Source organism: Rousettus aegyptiacus, unplaced genomic scaffold (assembly GCF_014176215.1).
Source record: "Rousettus aegyptiacus isolate mRouAeg1 unplaced genomic scaffold, mRouAeg1.p scaffold_m13_p_8, whole genome shotgun sequence".
In the NCBI taxonomy this organism is placed as follows: domain Eukaryota; kingdom Metazoa; phylum Chordata; class Mammalia; order Chiroptera; family Pteropodidae; genus Rousettus; species Rousettus aegyptiacus.
Window position 1 is genome coordinate 58,669,645 of NW_023416311.1, and position 25,508 is coordinate 58,695,152.

Genomic DNA, 25,508 nt, shown 5'->3' on the forward strand with positions numbered 1-25,508 from the left:
GGCTACAGAAACAGGCTGAAAAGACCGTGGAGAAGAAAACTGACAGATACACAGAGATCCTCAAGACCCATGGACTCCTGGTCTGAGCCCAATAAAACTGACACTTAATTTCTCATGAAAAAAAATATATATATATGGTTACAGATATTTCTTATGTCTTTGTGTCTTTTCCCCTTTGCCCCTTCTCTCTACAATTTAAGGACCAGGAAGATAGAGATTTTTATTGTTTCATTTTCTGATGTAACTCCAGCACCTGAAACAATATCTGGTACACAATAGTTGTTCGTTAAATATCTACTACATAAATGAATCAATGAATGAATGAGCATATTAGAATTTCTAAAGGTTTTTGAGAAGTTTATTTCTTGAACTGAGAGACACATAAAACATCTCATTCTCCGTAGCTGGACCCAAACAAGAAAGTAGTAGCCCTAACAATAGCATCAGCTTTCAAACAACCAGATGAAGAATCAGATCAGTTTTGTGTTGGCAAAGTAGAGATATGAAAAGAATCTGAGCCATGGTGACACAGTGTTCAACCGCCTTCTCTATGAACATGTTCTTGAGCCAGAGTGAGTTAGGTTTTCCTTCTTTGCAGAACATTTTGGTAAAAGACACATAATGGCTGCAGCTATGACTCTAGTTCAGGATCTACCTTGCAAACAGGTCTAAATGATGCAATATGAATGGGTGTTCTTTTGCTGTTTGGTAAAGGAATATGAAGCCTGGGCATAGAAGTTCAACCTGGGAATATCTTCATAATTCCCTTTCCTTAGGAGAAAGCATCTCCATGTGCACAGTGCATGTACAGTTACAACCTTCCTGTCCCTTCTCTCTCTCCCTCTCTCCCCGCCCCCACACAGAAATAACAAAGAAATAAGAAGACAGTAATGTATTTATAGATGATGTATGGCAAGATACAATGTACAGTGCAATCTGCTTAATCATTGCCCTCTAGAAACAGGGCCAATCGCAGATTCAAACTCCTGGGCCAAGACCAATTGGTAACATTTAAAATTCAATCTTATAAAAAGAATCAGTATGCAAATAAAGCTTAGGATATGTTGACCCAAAGGGTCCAGGGTATATAAGACTATAAATTGTAAGATATCAGTAGAATTCACCTTAGAATGCAAAGTAGGGGGTTAAGCAGGCAAAGGGAAGGAAGAGAGAGAGGCTTAAGATATTCAAAGTGTGACTCACTGAGTGCTGATAACAACTCGTATGTAAATATAGTAAATAAATCATTTTGACTTCTAAGTGTGAGATCTTTGGTATCATTACCTGAGCAAATCCAACAACTCCATAGGCATCATCATTAGACAGAATCGTTATTTTTACATAACCATTAATACCAATCTCTGCTCCTCCTTTGGGATTTTTAAGCTGAACTCTGAAGGATTCTTCCTCCTCTGGAACTGTATCATCAAGGATATTCACTGCAATTACAGCTTCTCTGTCACCAGGTTCAAATATCAGTTCACCTGAACTAGCATAAGAAGTACGTATAAAATAAGTCAACTACAACAAATTAAAGACATATACATATTAAATAGCTTATTCATAAAACTCTTATAACATTGATTGATATTAAAGTTTAAAAAAATCACATTTCATAAATAAAATTTTAATATAAAATGTTCATATAATACTGATTAACTTGGTAGTATAAATATTAGAAATATGGATAATAACTAAGTTTCCGGCTTATTAAAAAAAAAAAGCTCTTATGTTTTGCACATTTTTCAGTCACTAAATAAAGGCTTAAAAATTAGGTGGCATGTAAAATTATAGTGAGCACAAAGACAGCATAAAATGCTGAACCTACCTAGGAATAAAGTCAGACTGGCTTGAGACGTAGGCCAGCTCATATATGTGTGAGTGGGTAGCTCCGACCAGAGCAATTAAATTCTTGCTTGAATTAAGGGACTTTACAGTAACAGAAGCTGCATCGTAAGCAGAAGGTGCTTCCATAATAAAAGAGAACTGATTCAGCTCTGAATTCCAGCAGTAAAGAGCAGACACAGCTTGGCCAATAAGAAGTATGTGGACTGTAGGAAGGAAAGAAAAGGCAACTAGAGTGAAATATAAATTGTCACCTCACGTGCTTCCTATATTGGTACCACTGCAAAATCTCTCCAACTCTCAAAGTTCCATTTTGATTTCTGAAATGACTATGATTCAATTTCTGAAATAATGGAATGTAAATAATAATTTTTAAATGCTGTGAAACAATCACACTTGCTTGACAATATACCCATAATCCATTTAAAAAAGAAATCACTAGATGGTAAAACCAAATGGATTTTGGACTCTTTTGAATTCATCTTGATATTTATTTATTGAATAAGATGGTAGGATATTTCTGAAAGTGAAAAACACCCATTAATGCCATCACTATATATTTCATTTTTTTATTTTCTATTCCAGTCACCCTCCTTATGAGTTCATAATTGACTTAACTATAAACAGTCTAAATACAAAAAAAGTAATTAAAAAGCTTAATACACTATCGATAGTAGACCAATGTATACTATATATAGTTTTTTATGTTTCTATATATCATTAAAATTTATAATTTTAATACATAGATAACCTGTAGAGTTGATTTTAAAATATACTTAATAATTTTCCTACATTGGATGTTTATTATTGTTTTTCATTTATTTTTTCAATATTAATTAGAGACAGAGTTCTTCATTTTAATTATTTTCATTTAATAAATTCTTCAAGGTGATTAATTAGGCTGAAGGATATGAAAAAATTTATGATGTTGGAATATATTCTGCCAATCCTTTCTGAAATGTCATTAGGAAACAATGCTCTTAATAGTTCAAAGCAGTCTACGGTCATGCTACCCTAAACAAGTCCAATCTCCTCTGATCTGAGAAGCTAAGCAGGGTTGGGCATGGTTAGTACTTAGATGGGAGACCACCTACGAAGACCACGTGCTGTAGTCATAAAAAAATAAAAAAAATAAGGATTGTAAATTGACAAGATCCTTGCAATCTGCGAGGTCAACCAAGGGTTGCCTCGCCTAAAAAAATATAGTTCAAAGCACTGGCGCATATTTATATCTACATAAGCTCAGAGGGGAAGGCGCTTACTACGTTATGTATATCACTAAACAATCTTCAAGGTTAAAGACCTGGGTAGAAAAGTGAGAAACCATGGAGAAACACACACAAATTCCAGTACTTAGAGAAACACTCTAGAACATAAAGATATTAAATAAGACTGATTGAGTATTAAAAATAGCACAGAGAACCAGAAACCATGAGTCTCTTCTAAAATTTTAGTCCACAGGTTAAAATAGAAAATCCCATATCCTTACTTTTAAGTATCAAGGATTACTGATTAAGTTTATTTATGGTAATTAATTTAACTGCTATTGCAGTTTAGTAAATGTTGGATAAAAGATAAAGGTCAAAAAAAGTGTTGTTACTAACAAATCTGGATTTTCAAAATAATCATATATTTTTCATAAAGCTTTGTAAAACCGGACATTCAGTCAAGAACAAACTCCTCAGACAGATCTCTACAGCTCTCAAGTTTAACTGATTCTAGAGTCTCAAGCAAAATCATAAAGTGCAGCGGTCTGAAGAGATTATGTATCTTCAGCCTCAGAGATACACCCTATTCATATCCTTGCAATCTGATTAGTATGACAAGGCAGCAAGTAGATAATTATACATTCAGAGTAAGAAATGTAAGAGGCTCAAATCTGCATAGATGTATGCAGAAAGCTTTTTCTTTCCTCCCAGAAAATAGATATTTGTACTATTCAAGATCATGACATTAGGCCAGAAAATGTGTAAGAAGGAAAAAACCAAAAAAACAAAACAACAAAAAAACACACCTAAATCTCTACTCTGGGAACTAGTACTAATTATAAAATTCTCTTCCATTTATCAAAACCTTAAAAAAAAAAAAAAGGAACCCCAAAAGAAGGCAACTAGATGAAATTATTTAAGGTATAAGTGTAAATAAAATGAAGTTCCAGGACTAAGCACCAGAACAAGCATTCCTAATGTTTAGGAACCTGGGAATATAAAAGAGAATCAATACGAGGCAGAGCGGCCAGGGAGGACTATGTGGGAAGCAGTGGCCTCAGAAGAGAGCTGAGTTCCAGAGCAAGAATATAAAGGGAACATTCTGAGAAAAGTTTGAAGTACAGTATATCTTTTCCACAGGGCGTTATGGAAAGGTTCGGGGAATTGGAGGAGTCAGCGTAGAGCATCTGGTCTGGACATTAGGGTTCCTATGATCTAGAGCATGAGTAGACCACGTGGAGACAAAAGTCCCTTCATCCCCAGGGAGACTGAGCTTCTTATGCTGACTGAACAGGGATGAAGAGAGTAATGAGCTTAATCCAATGATTTCCAAAGGTGATAATTTCCAAAGGTAACAGTTTTGGTGAAGCTGAAAGTATTGGGGGCCTAGGGATGAACGGTAGGTGTCTTTCCAGCAGCATACAGAGCTCTGAGGATTAAATGAGGTAATAAAGTGAAGGACCAGAACAGGACCGAGGGCATAATAAACATCCAGTAAGTATTAGCTATAAATTTCCATATTTCCTGACTCTTTTGTCCATATATTCTCCTCCACTGGCCCTTTAAAAAGTGAAATTTAGCAAGGCTTGGTTCGAGGACCCCTCCTCTCATTTTACATCATCTCTTTCTAAACAATTCCATCCTTGCACATAAAACATCCGATACATATCTGCAATCTAGGACTCTCTTCTAAGCTCCAACCAGGAACATTTATTCAATATCTACATGGATGACTCAAAGTCATCTCAAATTATTCCAACCAAACTCATTTTCTCTGCCCATAAGTTGTTCTCCCAGCATTCACCATAATGATTATGGAACTACCATCTACATAGAAACTAGGGCTCATTCCTGACATCCTCTCTCTCACCTATCCTCATATCTAATCTATCATTGACTCCTGTGGATTTTACTTGACATTTTCTAAATTAATCTAGTCTCTACCTCTTGGATTTTCCACCTGCATTATCTACCATTTTCCAAACCTCAGCATCCAGTCTGAAATATGTCATGGGCCTCCAGCTTGTTTTCAGACATTTCTTACCAGCCATAGCAGTCAAAGCTCCCTTTTTAAAACACACACACACTCACTCACAGAGACACAGTCTCTGTCTCCCTCTCTCAACCTGCTCCCTTCTCTTTTTCTGTCTCCTCATCACCTTTCAAAACAAATGCACCCCAATACTTTTAGATAAAGATAACAATCCTTGAAGTCTGTATCTGGCCAATCTGATTCCATCTTCAGTTATACCCTGTACCACTCTCCCCTCACTGCCACCATCTGACCTCTTTGCGCATGATGTTCCCTCAACATAGAGCCATCTCTGTACTCGACTGTTTGCCTCATTGACTCCTACTCACCTATAGCTCACAGTTAAATGATTCCTCCATAAAGAAGTTTTCTGGGCATCCCCTAGACCAAGTCAAGCCCTTTCCGTTTTGTGTTATGGGAGTACTTTATTCTTTCATAGCAGTTATTTGTTTATCACTAGAAACTTATTCCCTGTTACGTGTGAAACTTCTTCAGGGCAGAGATAATATCTGATTTTGCCGCCCTTGTTTCCTCAGCATCTACCACTGTGCTTACTTAGCATATAACTGGCACTAAACATATCTATCAAATAATAAAGAAGAGAAGGGAGAAGGGGGAAAATAAGTTTATATGTCCTAGCAGTCTTTGTTTTATTCATTTTTCCTCATCCATTAAAGAATTCACTACCCAATAATCAATGTCAATTCACCAACCAGGATAAATATGTAATCCTTATAGTCGTGGCTCCAATCTAATGCTTTTAATAAAATGCATGACACATTCAAAATAAGAAAATCCTTGAATATTACTTAATCCATAATTTCGGGGGATCTATAATAAGCCATTCTAAATAATTACCTATAATCTTTTCATACTTCTACAACCTCAAGTCACAGAAACAAAAGAATAAAGAGACCTCACAATGGATCCCTTAACAAGCCTCTGGAAGAATTTTTCACAAATTCTTTTAGAAAGCATGCCCATTCTCTTTTTAAAAAGTCTTGAAAGGGAATTCTATAATTTCGATTAATGGCTCATTCAGGCAGCACTCTCATCCTTAAAAACATTCATTAGGCAACTTGAATTATAATAAGTGACTCAAGTAGATACAGTTAGTCCGCTTGAAAACTTGAAGTGTAAAAGAAGCAAAAATGATAAAGACACAAAATTAAAAGACAAGCAGAAAAAAACTAAAGAAACACATAATGAAAGCTACATCATTTATTTAGTAAATCAATTGTCGTTTATCGGCATAACATCACAGATTTAAGGCCTGTCAGAGGCTGACAATGTAAAGAGGTTATTTAAATAGAGGATGAAAGCAGAGCGAACCGGGCCTGGAGGCCAGAAAACAATGTAACAGTCCAGATGGGAGGTAGCCAGGGTCTGGGAGAACCTGGTATGGACACAGAGCTGAGAAGGACAGGGTAGGACACAGGGAAACAAAGCACAATAGGATGATCTATAAAAAGAGAGGTAAATGACCTTTGATTCCTGGTCAGTTGTTGAGGTGACTGAAGGAGACAGTGCATAAAGGTTACAATGCCTGGCAGAGAAAGTAGAAGTCAGGCAAGAAAAACTTGTAATAGACTCCTGTGCTAAATGCTCTGCTCTTTTTAGTACCATTTACTTTGTAGATGTTCACAGACACGAGAATCCAGATATTGTCTATTAAACCAAACGTTAAAAGGATTTGCAAAAATAAAAAAAAGTCATACCACTCTTCTAACAGAAGTTTTTGTTTTGGCAAATATAGTTTTTGTTAAAATAAAACATGTTATTTATGTTCACATGTAATGTGTTTATTGCTATCATTTTTAAATAAATTAATAAATATCTTTAAAATTTCTCCATTTTAATTACTAATATAATAAATATCATTAGATCCAATACACACAAACAAAAAGCTCTTTGAGGTCCTCAAATTTTTCAGAGGATTAAAAGTTCCTAAGACCAAAATGTCTGGGAACCAGTGGACTATCTGAAGCACAGTTCAAACCCAGGGTCCGACATTCCAGGCCCACCTGTGCAGACTCTGGTGTGTTTCAGACCTTACCACAACTACGTCCTGAATCAAATCCTCTGTCCCCACCACTTTACTCTGCCCATTGTGCCCTCAATGCCACAGTCACTCCTGCCCTCCACCTTCGCTCATACCTTTCCTCCGCCCACAGGATTTCCTACAGATCCACTCAGGCAGAGCTCACGCTGCCCATGAAACCCCTTAACCTCTGCAATTCTACCACTCTCAGAGAAAATGGGATTGGGACTCTACCTTGAATTATTATTATTTTTTTTTTTTGCTTCTACAACTAGACATTAAACCTACAAAGGCAAGAAATTCTTCATAACTTTAAATAATGCCTTACATGTAATATCTAATTAATAAATGTGCACTGCTTAATTCATACCAAATTGCCATATCTCAATTTAAAAGTGGGACTTTGATTCATCCAGACTTCCCCGCTGAGCCACTCAGGTTTGACTTCCAATATCCTCTAGGCACCTTGACAGGAGGCATACTGGCCTGTGCACACACCTGTTCTGGGAGGCAGCCCCACAAGCTCGCCATGCCAATGCCCTTGGCTTCTTTGTCTTATTGCCACTGGCTCATTACCAACCGTGAAATGATCCTACAGCCTCCAGACAGCATTAACCGCCTCAGTTCTCACTAACAGACTCCTTTTCAGAACTATGGAGATTAAAAATACTGCTTATTATTTTTGATATGTAGATTCACATACGGAGGATCAAGAAAGGATTTCAGACTGTGGAGGAAAGCTGGAAAAGTGAACAAGGACGGCAAAGTTCTCACAATCATTTTCTGGGTTTTTTTTTTTTAAATAAATCAATATACATACTTGCTATCCCCTTATAAGTATTTTCATCGTTAAATGTCATTCTTCATTTTTACCTAGACAAAAGTAATATATTATCTTTCCTTATCCTTCACTAACATTTCCCCCCATATTTTAGTCATTCTAATTCTTCTCCAGCATAATCCTTACCAGTCCTTTTGAACTTCTAGGATTTCTGGAAATAATACTGTCAAGGTCTTTATCTTGATTTTACATCCTTACTAAAATACCTAGTGTCTGGGACTGTGAGACTGCCTCTAATTCAGTGAGATCAGAATCATTCTACCTTTCCACGTAGCCTTTAGGATTAGTTAGCAATGGAAAAGCCCATACCTATTCCTGAGGCTGGTGTGAAGGGATGGATCTTATTAACAGCAGCAAAATCCAGGGACTGAAAATATCTAAAAGAAGATTGTCCCGGCTCCCAGATGAAAATATCAACTGCATTCTGATCTCCTGCAATAATGGAATAAAAGTCAAAATCTAAAGGCACAAGTTAAAGGAAAAAAAATGATAAAATTACATAGTAAAACTATAATAAAATATTAAATTAAATTTTAAAAATGTAGGAGAACATTCTTCAATTCATTTAAACAGAAATACAATTTGCAAACCCCTCAAAATTTTTTTTGCATTTACCACACAAAGTGTATACAATGTTAGCCACTCATCATGATCTGATATCAAAAAAGAATAGTAACAAATATTTTACTTTGGAAAAATGTTGATATTTTATTTATGAAAATTCTACTAAGCAGAAGAAAGCATATTTGTATTTTATGAATATTTTTCAACAGTCTTATCAAAAGTTGCTAAGTATTATTTATTACTACTACAAATTATCCATGGCACCCCAATTGAGTCACATAAAAAGTTGCCTGTTTATGCTTTGGGTGTAAGATCTTCACAGAGTTTTTCATAGAGATTTCCACTTTACCTACCCAGCCCCAATTTTATTTTAGTATCTTTAAAGTAGAGGTTCAGAACACCTAAAGATTATGGATGTAACATTTAAATTTTTTCCCCCAAAAATCCATTTGTCATTGACAGTCAATATTTGTCCATCAAGAAACATGCTACAGATTAGCTAAAAAATTATTACAGGAGCATTTTCATATGAACACACTATTTGACTGCTAGATAATTTTGATAACTGTGCAAGCATTACAAACACTGTATCTTCTTACCTAGAAAGGCAGTTTTGGCAAAAATTAAGTAAATATCGTCGCCTGAAGTCAAGGCCTTGACTTGTATTGCTCCAGTAATTGGCACTTCTTGGAAGTTAATGAACTCACTGCCAGACCATCTGAGTAAAATGGAACTGGGCCTGGCATTAGCCTGGGAAATGGCTAAGAACACAGAGCCTCCTTTGGTGAACAAGGCCATACTCAGCACACCTCGGACAGGGAGTGTCTGATGCAACACGAAGCTTCCTCCATTCCATCTGAAGACCTGTAGGGAATGTTCAAATACAAAACCCACATGCCTAGAAATTTAGCACTTAAGAATATTCAACTAATATCATATGCTTTTTCTTCCGGACACTTTTATTTAGTTAGAAAGATACTTTCATAAATGAGAAAATAGCAAAACCGATATGCTCTCTCTTTCTATCTCTTCTTCTATGTGTGTGTGTGTAAGCACATACATGCAGAATGAGTTTTAAAGATAAATTATTTGAAAATAAGTCAGTTTCAAATATACCTCTGGGAGGGGGTCAGTGAGAGCAAGAGACAGGGAAAGCCGAAAATAGGAGAGAATTAATTTAAATATGAAAAATCTAAAAGTGAGTAAGAACTTTCCGATGCTATAATATCATTCACTGCCACTGCTTAAACAATAGAATATAAAGAGAAACACCTGAACTTTTCAGGCTTAAAGATGGCAATGCATACAAGGTTTTAGGATGAGTGTTCATATGTTTCAAATTAAAAGAAAATCCCAAATCTACTTGTTTTTTTTTTTTTACATGATCTGGTCAGTTTCATAAAAATATTATATTTATGCAGTCAACGACTAGAAACCTTATATGAGCCAGGCATTATGCTAGGAGTTATGGAGAGAGTAGCAACTGCTATTATGGATATTAAGTATTAGAAAAAGCAAACAATAAACACCTAAATAATTAAATAAATGTATGATTATTAAATTGATACAAGTGCTGAAGATCCAATTGGCATGGTGTAATAGAGAATTATGAGTGTACTAGAGAAATAAAAGTAGGAAGAATGACAAGACAAAATTTCCAAGGCAGAAAAAGTCTGTCATAATTTGAATGAAGACTGGTCCAACTGGAAGGGAGTTGACAGTCCTGGAGGAATAAAGACCAGTGAGACCAGAGAGGAAAGATCATGAGGTATCTTTTGTTAGGGTGACTATATAATTTATCACAGGGATCCTTAAAGCAAAAGAGATAATAGTAATAATTATATCAAGCCAACAGGCATAAATAATCCAGTACCATGCTGAGCAAATAAGGAGATATGGTTATCCTACTTATAGTCTGTATTAAATAACTTTGGATTTATCTATCCTAAGTACAATTGGAAATCATTGAATAGTTTTAAAATGAGGAATAATATGAGTTAATTCATATTTTCAAGAGATTACTCTGGCTACTTGATAGAGAATAGATCTGAAGAGGTCTGAGAAGTTTGAAGACCCACTAGAGGCTACTCCAATAGTGTGAGAGAGAAATGATGAGGAGCTGGATTAAAGAGGGAAAAGCAGAGATGAAAAAAATGCCTGTACTCAACATATTATTGGGGGATATAATAAAAAACACAATAATAAATTAGATGCCAATGAATAAAAAGGAGTAAACAATAAAGATATATCCCAGCATTCTATCTTGATCAATAGCATTTATGAGGCTGCTATTCCCTGAGAAGAAAAGCAAGCACTGAATGAGTTTCACAGAGAAAATCAAAAGTTCAGTGGGTATATGTTCAATCTTCGACATCTAAAATACATTTAAGTAGGGGTATAAATTGGTAGATATATAAGTCTAGAATATAGAGGAACAGCTACTGATAAATTTGAAAGATATTAGCCTATAGCTGATATTAAAAGCCACAGGATTGATAAAAGTTCCCAGAGCAAGGGAAGAGAAAGAAATAAAGAAATCTGAACTAAAACTGAACCTGAAATACTCCAAGATATCCTAGTTCAGGAAAGGGAGGAGGAACGGGCAATGGACACTGAGAAGAATGACAGAGAGACAAAGGGAAAATCTTTGCAGTACCTTGATTTCTCTTAGAAATCAAAAGAAGGGATGGTTTAAATCTGAGGTTAAGGTGGCTGTGTCACATGCAGATGGGAAGTAACATAAGATAGTGATAGAAAAACATCCACCAAATTTGCAACTCTCTCTCTTCTCATCAGTGACCACGAGGAAGTAAAAAAACAAGTAGATAATTCTTTCAAGGCATCTTACCATAGAAGGGAGAAAAGAAACAGAAAGATGAAGGAGATGAGATCAGGAGAGAAATTTCTTTTAAACGTGGAGATCCAGCATTTATGCTGATTGTAATAATTCTATAAATAGAGATGCTGGTGATGACAGACATAGAGGAAATAACTAAACCTTATGAAAGCAAGAGGGGCACCTATGCGAGAAGCCTGTCTTTATGGAAGGAATCCTCCTTCCATTGCAACAGAAGGGAGGAATAAGATAGTTTTAAGAGAATTTCTAGATTTGGCATTGGGAAGATGAGCAACCTTTCTGTAACATTTCAGCAAGGTCATGAGCCAAAAGCGGAGAGGTGAGAAGCAGATATTGGAATGTGAGGAGTGGCAAAAATTATCAAATAAGTATTATTAGAATTATAAAATGTTGTTTACTAGAGATGTGAGATTTTGAGGGAGATGTTAAATGCCCATTTGGCAATGTCAGTCATAGATTTTTAGTGTTATCTTCTGTCTAGTTATATAATTTCTCTTTATAATGTCTACAAACTCAATTCAATTCTAATTAAATGTCATGTTTATTATTACACATGCTCTGGCTCTTGAAGACAGTGTAATATACATAACTCTATTGTTTAAAAATCAACTGTGATTAATCAGTATCTTACTCTATTTCACTCCAAGCAAATTATAGTTTTCTTTTATACTAAACCTACAGACTATGTCTGTGAGGAGTTTCAACTATATTATTAAAAAGAAAAAAAAATTCATTTTAAAAGAATCAAACCTGAGTTGATTCAGAATCATCTCTTTGACTTCCAACAATTAAATAATCTTGACTATCTGACGTAAAATATCTTACTTGAGAACTTTCCGAAATAATGATTGTTTGTACCTGCAAGGAAGATAGAATAGCAAGAATGAAAATTTAAAGGAGAATTTAACTAAAAAGGCTCTCAATAGTGTGAGTTAATATATGAAGTTCAAAACTTAAAAAATCATTCTGATCCCTAGATAAGCCTCTCTAGGTGTTATTTCAAGAAAGATAAAAATATCCTTGGGTTAAGGCAATTTGCTCAAATGTGTATCAACTTGCCAAATGCCCTTTTTAACATTAACATAGAACATACATTATCTTACATTTAGATACAACTTGTAAATTTAATTTTATTTTAAATAAAGCAATCTACAAAAAGGTGAAGTTTGTTTGTTTGTTTTACCAGCAATAATTTGAGTCCAGATGTGAATGTATACACACTGTTAACAGAAGGCTTTTCTTCATTTCTTTCTTCATGAGTAATCACAAAGTAGGGAGAAAGACCAATATTAAAGGCCTCACAGGTTTTAGGATTTTCTATGTTTAAGTCCTAGGAAACAATAATAATAACAGTAATTTGTGAGGCATCCAAAATTTAAATGAACAATTTATTTTGCATACTGCAAAATTGATGATGCTTACCTCAAGTGGAATAAAAACCCCTTGCCATCGGTAAACTGTAGAAGACAATTTTCTTAACATTAGACCATATACTGAATCTTCCAAAGTAAAGAAACACCAGCCAGAAGCTGATGCATCAAAAAAACTTTGAAATATGGAAAATACAACCTCCATTCCTCCTGAAAAACATAAATCATGATTCGCTAATGTATAATCCCTTTCAAACTTTACCTAAGCTTATTATTCAAATAGTGAGACCAGTGGGTCTGTTACTAGAAATGAAGATCCTTCCATTGTGTGTGCATGCATGCATGTGTATGAGAAAGAGAAGAGACAAGCTAGAAAATGTAAAAATAGCAACTAAAAATAAATAACTTAAAAGACAAGAAAATTTAATTTTCTATGCTATATTTGCATACACTTTCCCAAAGTGTATTTATAAATAAATACTAGTACGTGTCCTAAAACCCTGTACTATATAATAAAGACGGAAACAAACAAAAAACCATATCTAACGAAGAATAACTTTCGAAAAGCTTCTGTGTTCTATTATCATGACAATTTCCCACAGAAAGTAAGTTCTTAACCTCTAACTAATGGAATGAACAAGATGCAGCAAGAACAAAGGTCAAGGTCAAAATCTAGGCTCTGTGTAAATTACTGATACTGTTTAGATTAGTAATTCAAGAAGTCATAATGTCTATGCCTTATGTGTACTATCCATTAGTGATTTTCTTTCCAAAAAATCCAGTATTTTAAAATCAATTTTGCCACCTTTTAAAGGTATGTCACAGCTTTTGCATTAATAGTCTGAATGGCCCTGACCATATGAACGAATCCTTCCCTAGTATAATTCAAGATGGTGAACAAAAAAGAAATAATGACTGCTGATATTTAAGAATTTCTGACATATACTCTCACAAGTACTTCCAAAAAATAGAGTCAGAGCCCAAACAATGAGATAACTGAATTAGAAACCAGAATCTTTCTTGTTTTGATCCCATCTCCTCCTGCCTTCTAGGCAATCATAACGATGTTCATTATTTCTTTTGTCTTCTAAATATTCAGTCTTTCTCTACCCACTAGGCTTTTTTCATCAATTTTAAACAAGCTTAGGTCTGCGAACTGAACAAATAAACAAAAATCCCTCTGACTCCTATACTACATCACTACCTTCACCAGTTCCTACCTTCTCAGTGAAACCTCTTGAAAGAGTTACATATATCTGAAGTCGCCATTACCTCATTTCCCTTCAAAGCATCCAGTGACTAACCCTCTGTACAAATAGCTCTTGTTAATTTATGTCTTCTATACTGCTACTCTCAATGAGTATTTTTTTCAGTTCTTATTTTGGTCTTCTCACTAGTAATTGGCAGTTTACCACTCCTTCCTTTTTAAAACCCTCTCCTGCTGCAATCTTGTATTCTCCTAGGTTTTTTCACCCAGTCTTCTAAGTCTCCTTTGCTATGACATTCTCCTCTCCCCCGCTATTCAATTTAAGCCTTGTCAGAGCTCATTCTGGGTCAGTTTCCCTCCTTTGTTTAAAATTCTTTTTCAGGTTTTTACATCAACTTGCATAACTTTAAATGCAATATGCATGCTAAAGATTCCAAAATTTCTCTCTCCAGCAGAGATATTTCTTTGAGTCTAGAGAATGTCTTCTCAAAAGTAATTCAAATTCTAAATGTGTTAGATCCCATATATTTTTACTCCTCTCACCAAAATAACACCCAGTCATCATACAGTACTCCCTTTCTTGCTGAATGACATGACTCTCCATCCAGCTGCACAAGCCAGAAACCTCTGAGTCATCTCTGGTACCTCTCTCATATCCAATCCATCACCTAGTCCAAGCTACTATCATCTGTTACCTTTATGTTCATCTCCCTGCATTCTCTCTTCTATGTCAACCCATTCTTTACATGGGATCAAGAATATCTTCAAAATGTAAATGTGATCATAACACCTTATACATACATATATGTGTGTGTATGTGTGTACACACACACACACACACACACACACACACACATCTGTTACCTTCATGTTCATCTCCCTGCATTCTCTCTTCTATGTCAACCCATTCTTTACATGGCATCAAGAGTATCTTCAAAATGTAAATGTGATCATAACACCTTATACATATATATGTGTGTGTGTGTGTGTACACACACACACACACACACACACACACACACTTTCCCAAGCCTAAACCACTCAAAGGCTTTCCATTAACCCTAGAATAAAGACAAATGTCTATAACATATTCTTCAACCTCTTGAATGATCTAATCATAAATAGCTCTTCAAATTTAACAGTCCCTTATTTCTAAACCCAATGTCTGCTCTAAAATTTTTCACTTAGATGCTTTTTTAATGCCTCTGGACTTATGCTTCATTGGTTCCCTACTTTCTCCTCCATGTTCCTCCAATCCAGGTCTTTGCATAATCAACCCCTACTTAGCATTTGGTCTTAGTTCAAATTCTGAACTAAGCATTCTTTCAAGTTCTCACAATACTAAGAACTTCCCCTTAACACTGATTTTTTTTTTGTTATTTGATTTCGTTCTTTCCCTAAACTTTGAGCTCTGTGAGTTCAATACCATGCCTGACACATAATAGACACTCAATAACTATTTTTGGCTGCAATAGAAGAATTAAATATCTGTTCTGCATTTTCAACAGATCCATAAGATATAATTCATGAGGGAATATGTAAATCTTATACATGCGACCTTTCTTGGTTATAGAATTTTGTTCTCATAAGAAGTAAAACGTACTTATGCCGAAGGCTGTTTCAGATATTGTCTCCCATTCCACACTCACGGCTAAATCAATGCCATTAGTACGAGTCATATTTAAATATACAGTCCTGTTGGCTTCTTCAATGTCTACAGAGGTGGCTCTAAATGAAACGAAAAGATTATGGAAAACAAAAAGAACATAATTTCTACACATATATAATTTCTTCAAATACATGTCACATTGTTAGCATACATTAACACTTTTAAATTAACACAAGCCAATTGAGATCCATCCGCAAATCTTACACACCAGGAAGACCAGACACTACAGCTCAAAAATATTCATTTATGAAGATTTTTTTAAAAACACAAATGTAACATTCTGAAATTAAGACAACAAAATACTGAGAGTAACTTCAGTAACTTCACACTGCATATTCTAAAAAATTATAAATAAAGCTTTGTCAGTCTTAATTTTCTTCCCACATAAAGTAAAATCATGTTACAGAGAAAAAAATAACTTGCGAAATTCTTAGCATATTAGTAAAACTAGATTTATTGAAATATTTTTAAGACATAAAAAAAACATATTTTCAGCTTCCAAAGGGAATTTTAAACTATAATTATGTTAATATGTTTAGAGTCATTCATTTAGTTTGAGTATTTCTTATTTTTTATTATTATTGAAAACAAATAACAGCACAAGCCATTATCTGAAAGTATGGACTCTGAGAAAATAAGAATTCTAATAACACCATTATACAGGACATGATCAGGTTTTTTGATGCTTTGTTATGAGAGGGGATATGGCCTCTCTGAATCTGTCTGCTAGAGCTCATTTTAAAAGTCTCCTTTAAAATAGTCAGAGATCAATTTTCTTCTGCATTTTCTTTATGTCAAAAAATATTTCCTACTTAGCTTCAGAAGTTACAATTTCCTTATGAATAAATTATACCTATTTGCAACTGCAGAAATACTGAATAGCCCCAGAGGGGCCTGGTTTTGCACAACTGTTATCAGGGTTTGAACACGCATGCCTAGTCTAGCACCTCCAGTTGGATTAAACAAGGTACAAACGAAATGCTCATCCATTTCTGGTTCCGTATCTAATATGGCAGAAATGTGTAGGGCCTGAAAACAAAAATCAAAAGACAGAGAAATCTGCTAAACATTTTTTTTTAAATTTTATTATTAGTTTTAATTATACAGTACATTGGTTAGACGTTTATATAGCTTATTAAACGATCCTAATTGCTCTAATTGCTCTTTCTCTCCTCTGGCTCTCCACCTAGCCATTACAGTAATGCTGACTGCATTGCATTCCCTATGCCATGCTCCCCACCCATGACCATCGATCAACTAATTTGTACTTCTTTAAACCTTTACCCCTTTTTCCCAGTCCCCCAAACCCCTTCGCCCTGGCCATCGCCAGATTGTCCTCTATATGTGTAAGTCTGTTTTTGATTAGTTTCACCAACAAAATAAGTTATCACTTTTTTAAAATTTTTAATACTAACCCCCATAACGTGATAGTTATAACTCTTTCCAGTTACTACTTTCAAGGTTTTCAATACTGTAATATATTGCACTGAAGTGCCTAAAAAAAAAAAATATTTATGGCATTCAAAATAACATTAAGTTAAAAAATTAAATATATTTATTAATTTTTGCTATTTATCATGCTCTAGCTACTCAACTGCATTAGTCTCATTCTAGTCCAGGATTCACTGTTAAAAAGCAGTTCATGACATTGCAGGCCCAAATTAGAAATCACCCAATGTTCATCAACAGGAGAATATATAAGTAGCATTCAGTGAAATGCTACTCAGCAATTTAAAAAATTTTTTTTGATTATACAAGCATATGAATCTCAAAAATTGTGTTGCGCAAGATGCCAGACACAAAAGATTATGCACTCTATGATTCTACTTACTAGAAGTTCAAAAACAAGTAAAATGAGTCTTCAATGATAGAAATTAGAAGCAGTTTCCTCTGGAAAAGGCAAGAATTCTTTGGGTGATGGTATCTTTAATATTGTAATCTGAGTGGTGGTTACATGGGTATATACATATTTGTAAAGTCATTGAGTCAGACACTTAAGATTTGTGTATTTTATTGTTCATATCTCAAAATCAAAATGTGGGAGAAAAAAGGAGCTATGTTGTGAAGGAAAAATTTATTTGATCCAGTTTTATCTATCATTTAATTTACCTAATGAACAAAAAAGTCTTTTAAAAAGAGTCCTTAAGAACCACAATAAAATAATTAAAAACATTTTAAAAAGCAAAAGCATGTGAATGTAAAGCAATGGCAAACTCATAAAATAAAACATTCTAAATTTCTAATATGGAAAAAATTAAACATGCATTAAAAATGTGTTGAAGTTTACACAAAGTGATCATAAATAAAATTATTTAATTATTGGCTGGACGGTTTGTAGATAAAATAGATTTAAATATGTTATTTTAGAATTATTACAGTTTATATACAGCTGGCTTGAAAAAAAAAGTCTTAAGCTAATGCAATTAGCTATTTTAAATTTAAACTATGTTTTAAAAATAAAAAGTTAGTAGCAGAAACAGAAAATTATTAATATATAGGAAAAGAAGTTTCTGAAGATAAACTTCTTCTAGTATAGATTGCATTTATAATTAATCCAAATCAAGCATTTTCCTCCACTCAGCTATTCCTATTCACATAGGGAGAAGCAGTCTGAAGTCAGCATTTCTATTTTGCTTAACAAAAATGTGGCAAGAAGAAAGGACTGGGCCGAGGCTTAATGACTACAAAGAACGGCTTCGTTTCTTTTAGTTTATGGTTTATAGACATATAAAGAGAAGTATTCCATTTTAATATGCTTAAAATTTAAAAGAGCAATACATATATTTTCTTTTTCACTTGCACACTCCACTACTTGATTAATGAATTCTTTCAGCTGCATTCTATATAGACTATATATGGTACTGTGGTACTACTGTCACACAGTAATCTAATCATGTCTTTATCAAATACCAAAGCTGGAAATTTTTTCCTATCCACATGGAGTGCTCTTCTAAGAGAAAATTATTTTGTAAATATTAATCATTCATTGTTGCTGAAGGGTCATACTATACCTTGAATCGAACACCTTCTTCTAAAACAATATAGCCTTTGGAAGGAGTCAGATCTTTAGACTCTATTGAAGTATTCACTTCTGTCACGATGAACTGAACTGTCACAGTTCCAAATAGTCCTTGTGCAGGTTCCCGAACAATGTACAGCACTGCAACGCTCTCCTGTACGTAAAGAGCTGTAGGTTCTCTTAGTACAAAGTGCTCACTGTTGTTAAACGATAGAACTCCAGGGCCATCATCATTAGCAAGTACAGTAATTAAGGCTGTCGAAATATAAATATGAAAGTAATAAATGAAAATGGAATGGGTTCTGAGTGCTGAGATGTGTGGGGATGTGTCACAGTAAACTAGGCCAACTGGTCTATGGATTGTCTTAAAAACAAGGGAAATTTTAAAAAGCATTGAATAAAATTCATATTCACATAAAAATATTTAATAACCTTGCAATAAATAGCAGCTTCCTCAACTTGATGAAGCGATCTCTCTCAAAAGCCAATAGCAAATATCAAACTTAATATTGAAAGATTAGAAGCACTACTGCTAAAAACAGAAATTAAAACAATGATGCCTAATCACTGTCCTGGAGCTATCAGTCAGGTTACAGGTATAAAAGCTATGGAAATAAAGAGTCAGAACTATCCCTGTATTCTACACAACATAATTGTATTTTTAGAAAATATAAGAGAAAAAAATTATTAGACTGATTATGAGTTCAAAATATAAGCTGAGTAACCTTCAAAAACCAAGAGGTTTTATTTTTACTACCACTAATAATGATGAACTGATGATTGAAGTACAGACAGATAATCTGTGGAAGATCACAAGCTACGAAGTAGCAGGACCGCTGCTCAGAGCTAGGAAGTCTGCTTCAAAGCAACAATCTAAGAGATTGTTTTAATAGCTCTATACATCAGCTATAACTATTTTTAAATTTTAACAGAAAAAGGATCCCAATCATAATAACAAGAATACCTAGGAATCAAAGTAAAAAGTATAAGACCTTTATGAAAAAATTATAAAATGTTAATCTGTGATTGTGGCAGATGCTGCCAAGTGTCTCACCCATACCCCCATGGCCCACTCTTGAGTGATCATCAGCAGTTCCTTTTGCCCACTGGTCTCTAAGTAAGGACATTATCAGCTCATGCACGAATCATGCCAGACTGCTAGGGACTTCACACTCAAGAGCAACCCTCAAACAATTTCTAAATGACAGAAACTGGTGAATGAATATCTCAACTTTCTTACCTCTCAGTAAGACAGCTCTGAGCTTTGTCCAACTCAGTGCCTAAGAATGACCCCCACAGGACCAAGTCCCTGTTGCCCATAGCACTACCATTCACTAGTACATTTTCTATCTGCTTTCCTCTTTCAAACTTCACTATGCCTCCAGAGATCATCTTCCAAATAAACTACTTCCATACAAATCTTTCCCTCAGGATTTGCTTTTGAGGAAACACAAACTAAGCAATGATACAAAAGATCTAAATTAATTAAGAGCATAGTATATTTCTATATGGAAAAATAATATTATATAATAATGTAGAGTCTATCCAAATTAATCTAAAATTTCAATTCAACTCCAATTGAAAGTTGTTTTTTTAATAAAACTCAGTTTGTAGATTCTCGATTTCACATAAAAGAGATCATTTGAAAAAAATAGATGAGATGATTTAGAGAAAGAAAAATTTTAAGCAATTGGCCTAGAAAAAATAACAAAATGTACTTTAAAGCAATGATAAATGGAATACTATGTTATTAGCACATAAATAGGCAATTGTAACAGAATACAGTTCAGGAAAATGAGATGATTGATTAATTGATAGGTAGGTGGGTAGTAGATAGATAAATATATAGATAAAAATAAATTTCACATTGAAAATCAATGGTTAAGGACTGTCCCATTCTCCATATGATGTTAGGATACTGATTATACATTTTAGGAGAAAAACTCCCTATCTCACACGATGCCAATAAATAAATTCATAGTATGTTAAATAATTAAATGTAAATCAAAACTACAAAAAGATTTTTAAAATATAATAAAAGTATGGTTTTTGAGTGAAAAAGACCTAAATAAATGGAATTTAAAGCATATCAGAAAATGATTGCTTTAATTTTTAAATTACATAATAAAAGACAACATAATAAACTTAAAGAATAAATGACAGACTAGGAGAAACTATCTACAATATATTTAACAAGCGAAGGCTTGACTTCGGAATATATGATTTATTCCTTCAAACCACAGAAGAGCATATAAGATATTCAAAAACCTAATCACACAAAAAGAAATAACTAGGGTCAAACTCACTAATGAACAGAGAAGTAAGAAAAAAATACACAATACAACTAAATATTTTTCTTTCATTAGAATCAGTATAAAAAAGTTAAAGACCAAAGAAATCCTTGGTAGGATGTGAAAAAACAACAATTTTATGTACACTCTTTGGATGTAGGTGATATGAAGGCAATTGATGTTCTTTCCACTCAAAATCCATTGTACTCTCTCACACCTGTTAGAATCGCTATAAACAACAGGACAAGTAATAACAAATGTTGGAGAGGATGCAGAGAAAAAGGAACCCTCATAAACTGCTGGTGGGACTGCGAATTGGTACAGCCACTATGGAAAACAGTATGAAGGTTCCTCAAAAAACTAAGAATTGATCTACCATATGATCCAGCAATCCCTCTACTTGTTATCTGGGTAGATATGAAAATTCATATCTATAAAGACATTTGCACGCCAATGTTCATATTAGCATTATTCACAGTGGCCAGGACATGGAAGCAACTGAAGTGTCCTAAGATAGATGACTGGCTAAAGAAGCTGTGGTACATATATACAATGGAATATTACTCAGCCATAAGAAGAGATGACATACTGCCATTTGTGACAACATGAATGGAACTCAAGATAATAATGCTAAGCAAAATAAGCCAGACAGAAAGAGTTGAAAATCACATGATATCACTTATATGTGCAATATAAACCTAAAAGCAACAAAGGAACAGGACAAACAAACAGACACTCATGGACATGGACTATAGACTAGTGGTTACCAGAGGGTAATGGAGAGGAGAGAAGGGGAAGGTGGGCAGGGTAAAGGGGTCAAATATGTGGTGACAGAAAGAACTCTTAACTATGGGAGGCGAACACACAGTGTAAATATATAAATGCCTTACTGTTAAAGTGTACAGCTGAAACGTATTGGATTTCATTAACCAATGTCACCATAAAAAAAAATTAATTAATTTTAAAAAATCCATTGTACTCAACAAATACTCTTAATTGCCAACATATACAAAGATTTATATACAAGGGTTTTTATTGAAACTTTATGAAAGTTTGAAAATAAAACCTAAAGGTTGATTTATGGGACACAGATAAAGAAATTACCCATTTCAAAGTACTTTGTGTTCTGAGAAATTTTTTACTGTTTAACAATAGAAAAACACAAGCATGAGGTAAATTTGACAGAGCCCAATAACACATTCCTTCCTATTACTCATAGTGGTGGGCATGTAATTTATGTAATTCCAATCCAAATTACACCAGGACTTTTTAAGGAATACTTGACTTTGAATATCCCTGCTTTACTATTACACAGAATGTAGAAAAATAACGCTGATGACCATCTTGTGACAAGTAACGTTAGCCTTGGGATGAAGGCAATATTCCAAAGGCAAGGAGAAAGAGAAAACAACAGTCTTTGGACAGTTTGAATTGGATTTTCTATTGGTCATATACAAAGGATTTTTAATCAACACATAATGTCCATTCTTACAACCCTTCATATATAACCCACTATGCTCTACAACAAAATAATTTCATCCCAGGAAAATGAAATGATAGATAAGAAAATGAAAAGAATTTGAAACAATGGCTACAGCCTCAAGAGAAAAGGTTCTGCAGAACTTAGAAATATTTTATTATTATGGCAATAAAAGTAAAAAACAGTTTTGGTTTACTCAAAATTCTTTCACGTTTTTCACTACAAATCAGATTTTTTCACATAATGGTCAATAATTTAGGAATACAAAGGTTAATTAAATTAAGGGAATCCCAAAGAACCCTTAGCCATTGGCTAAGTCAGGTTGAGGAGTCAGTCAACACTCAGTCTTCTGAATCCATTTGCCTTATCTATCACAATGAACTGAATTGAAGGACCTTTTAGAGACCTTTTGATCCTAAAGTTTTGTGTGTCTGAGGTTTCCTCACTTTCTCTTTTTTACTTTCTCTAAAGTCAGCATGATCTCTAACAATCGGTGAACTAGGAGGTCTTTTAATAACACCAACTGTTCAAACCAAAGAATTAAGACTCAGGTTTCAATACCAATACACTTCAACTCTATGTGGAAATACTACAGCAATCAGATGACACTAAAACAGCTACACTGTCATTTCTTCTATTGGTAAATAGAAAACCAAAGGAAAGATTTTATAAATTAAATAAAACTTATAATAACTGCAGAAAAGATATAATGTTATTTTCACTACCAACCTAGTTTTTTTTGTTTACACACACACACACACAGCTAGAAGCCTGCTACACTGACACACAGGAATTTCAAAATGATTAACTTAAAATATTTGTCATTCCACACATAGAAAACCATCAGGACTCTCTAATCCCTTTACATCTCTCTCCATATAAAAAAAACATAAGTGAAAGGGAGCTGTGTATAAGAAATTGTCAATTACCTGTTGTATTTTCCCCCAGCTCTAATCCAGGAGAAGGATTTGTTAAAATCAGCTGAAACCTTTCATCTCCTTCCGGAATATCATCATCAAGAATCATGATGTCTACATTTTTATACCTGTCTCCATCAACAAAATGAAGAATCTGGTCAAAAGAGTAAAAGTAGAACAGTATTGTATTTAAATACACTCTGCGTTTTTATAGAAGAGAAAAAACAAAATAGTTGTGAAAGTGAAATAAGCTATTTTACAGAGATTTTTTCCAACTTATGGAGGAAGAAAAGGAAGTAAATAGCTAAGAAATAAAATGCATAAAAAGACAAAGTAAAAAGTTTTTTAAAACACTCAAGACGTTTTAGCAAATTAAAGAAATAAAAGAGTTGATTTTTCAAGAAGCATAAGAAACACTCTGAGGTCATCTAGTGATACAAATTCTTTAACATGATAACTCTCCAGTATTAAATATTGCAATAAAATAATAAATGAATAAAATAAAATAAGAACAATCTTTACAATACTGAAAATCCAATTTATATATTTTACTAAAATAGTGAAGGGAGGTATTCCACCATATGGAAGTCCTCTGCCCTAATTTACTATGCAATATATAATAAATTATTTTAAGATTAATTTATTTATACAGGACCCTATATCACTATAATTCTCAAGGAATTCACCATTGGGGTAAAGCTGTAATCCAGCCCCAGCTGTGCTTCCAAGTTCTGGGCATACACAAACAAGGAAACTTGGCCAAGAGCACCTTTGCTCCTCTGGGCTACCAATGTTAAACTTCCTTGGGTTTCATTTACTTCAAACCTATAATAAAGAGAATAGATTCATTTTTTTTTCCTTATAAGCCTCTGTTTTGCAAAAAGTAAAAAATTTGAAACTCAGAAAAAGTCTCTCATGCAACTTTAGGCTTACCTGTTATATTGCCATTCAATTATGCCTCGAGCACCATCATTGGCATCAATAATAACTTGTGCAGTCAAGCCTTCTGAATCTTAAAAAAACATAGAAATATATTTTAACATAAATATACATTATTTTTAAAAAGAACTATTTGATATACAATTCAAAAATGTTTTTTTTGAGACTATATAATTCCTAAATAGATGTATTGGCAACATTACTCAAAAGATACTTAAGAAAATAAAGACACAAATGTTTATAACATCTAAATAAGAAAACTTTTTGCTAACAAGATCCACTGACCTATATAAATTTAGTCAACTGAGAACAGTAGGAAATAAGCAGCTGAGGTTATAGTTTTATTTATATTATTTTAATCCATTTCAAGAAGAAAGAAAAATGACAGAAAGAGTAGAAAGAGAAAGAAACAAGGAGAGGCAGGCAATGCAGAGAAAAATACAGGTGTGCCAGAGAGACATGAAGAAAGGCAGGAATATAAACAGAAAATGAGACAGATGGGAAAGATAGGGAAAGGGTTAGGGGAAATAAAGAGATACTAACATCAAAGTAAAATTTTTATTCCTTTTTATTTTGAATTCTGTCCACCAAAAGTTCAGTATGTTACAATATCCACTATTCAGTCTTGAAATAGCAACTTATCTTGTAACTGAATAGTAACTAACCCTGTTACCATTTTGCTTTTTAATATTTTTGTCCTTTACCTTTTACATTCCAGAGATACTACCTTAATCTAGGCTACTTAAAACAAGCTGCCTGAGTGGGGAAGGGATAAGGTTAAAGAGAATACATTGTTGAGGAAAGAATCTGGATATGTGTCCATCAGACTAGAGGCTGCAAAGCAGAAGCCCAGCTCCACTATTTCCCAGCTGTGTGACTGGGCATTTTACTTAGCTTCTCTTAGCCTCATCTGTAAAATGGGGAGATACAAAAACTGAGTCTTAACATACAAAACGCCTAAATTAGGAGCATTAGAGAGCACTCCACAAAAGTTAAACTATTCAAATTACCTCTAAATATGAGGATGAAAGACATATAAAATATTTTGTTAGTTTTTTTAGTGTGAACAATAATTATCTTGTAATAATTACTTAATGTAAATAGTCTAGTCATGAGTCATACATTTCTTTTGCAGAAGAATGGAAATTTTTCAAACAATAATATGTTAAAAACTGATTATTTCCTCTTAATATTTTCAAAGTTGTCATATTGAGCCTCAGAAGTGACT

The 25,508-nt window shown here is 33.9% G+C and overlaps 1 protein-coding gene and 1 pseudogene across 3 annotated transcripts in view; one reads left to right on the forward strand and one right to left on the reverse strand.

Moving 5' to 3' along the window:
- ADGRV1 (adhesion G protein-coupled receptor V1) overlaps window positions 1-25,508 on the reverse strand; it is a 473,598-nt gene that overhangs the window by 328,970 nt on the left and 119,120 nt on the right. For all 3 annotated transcript variants that reach the window (XM_036225348.1, XM_036225347.1, XM_036225349.1), the window contains 13 exons: window positions 24,275-24,353; window positions 24,028-24,166; window positions 23,354-23,495; window positions 18,646-18,908; window positions 16,488-16,663; window positions 15,569-15,693; window positions 12,811-12,968; window positions 12,572-12,718; window positions 12,139-12,246; window positions 9,131-9,395; window positions 8,277-8,399; window positions 1,829-2,051; window positions 1,285-1,489 (listed from right to left, as the gene is read on the reverse strand). In XM_036225348.1, coding sequence (XP_036081241.1) covers window positions 1,285-1,489; window positions 1,829-2,051; window positions 8,277-8,399; window positions 9,131-9,395; window positions 12,139-12,246; window positions 12,572-12,718; window positions 12,811-12,968; window positions 15,569-15,693; window positions 16,488-16,663; window positions 18,646-18,908; window positions 23,354-23,495; window positions 24,028-24,166; window positions 24,275-24,353 — 2,153 coding nt within the window. The remainder of the gene's footprint in view (window positions 1-1,284; window positions 1,490-1,828; window positions 2,052-8,276; window positions 8,400-9,130; window positions 9,396-12,138; window positions 12,247-12,571; window positions 12,719-12,810; window positions 12,969-15,568; window positions 15,694-16,487; window positions 16,664-18,645; window positions 18,909-23,353; window positions 23,496-24,027; window positions 24,167-24,274; window positions 24,354-25,508) is intronic.
- LOC118607067 lies at window positions 2,842-2,960 on the forward strand (annotated as a pseudogene).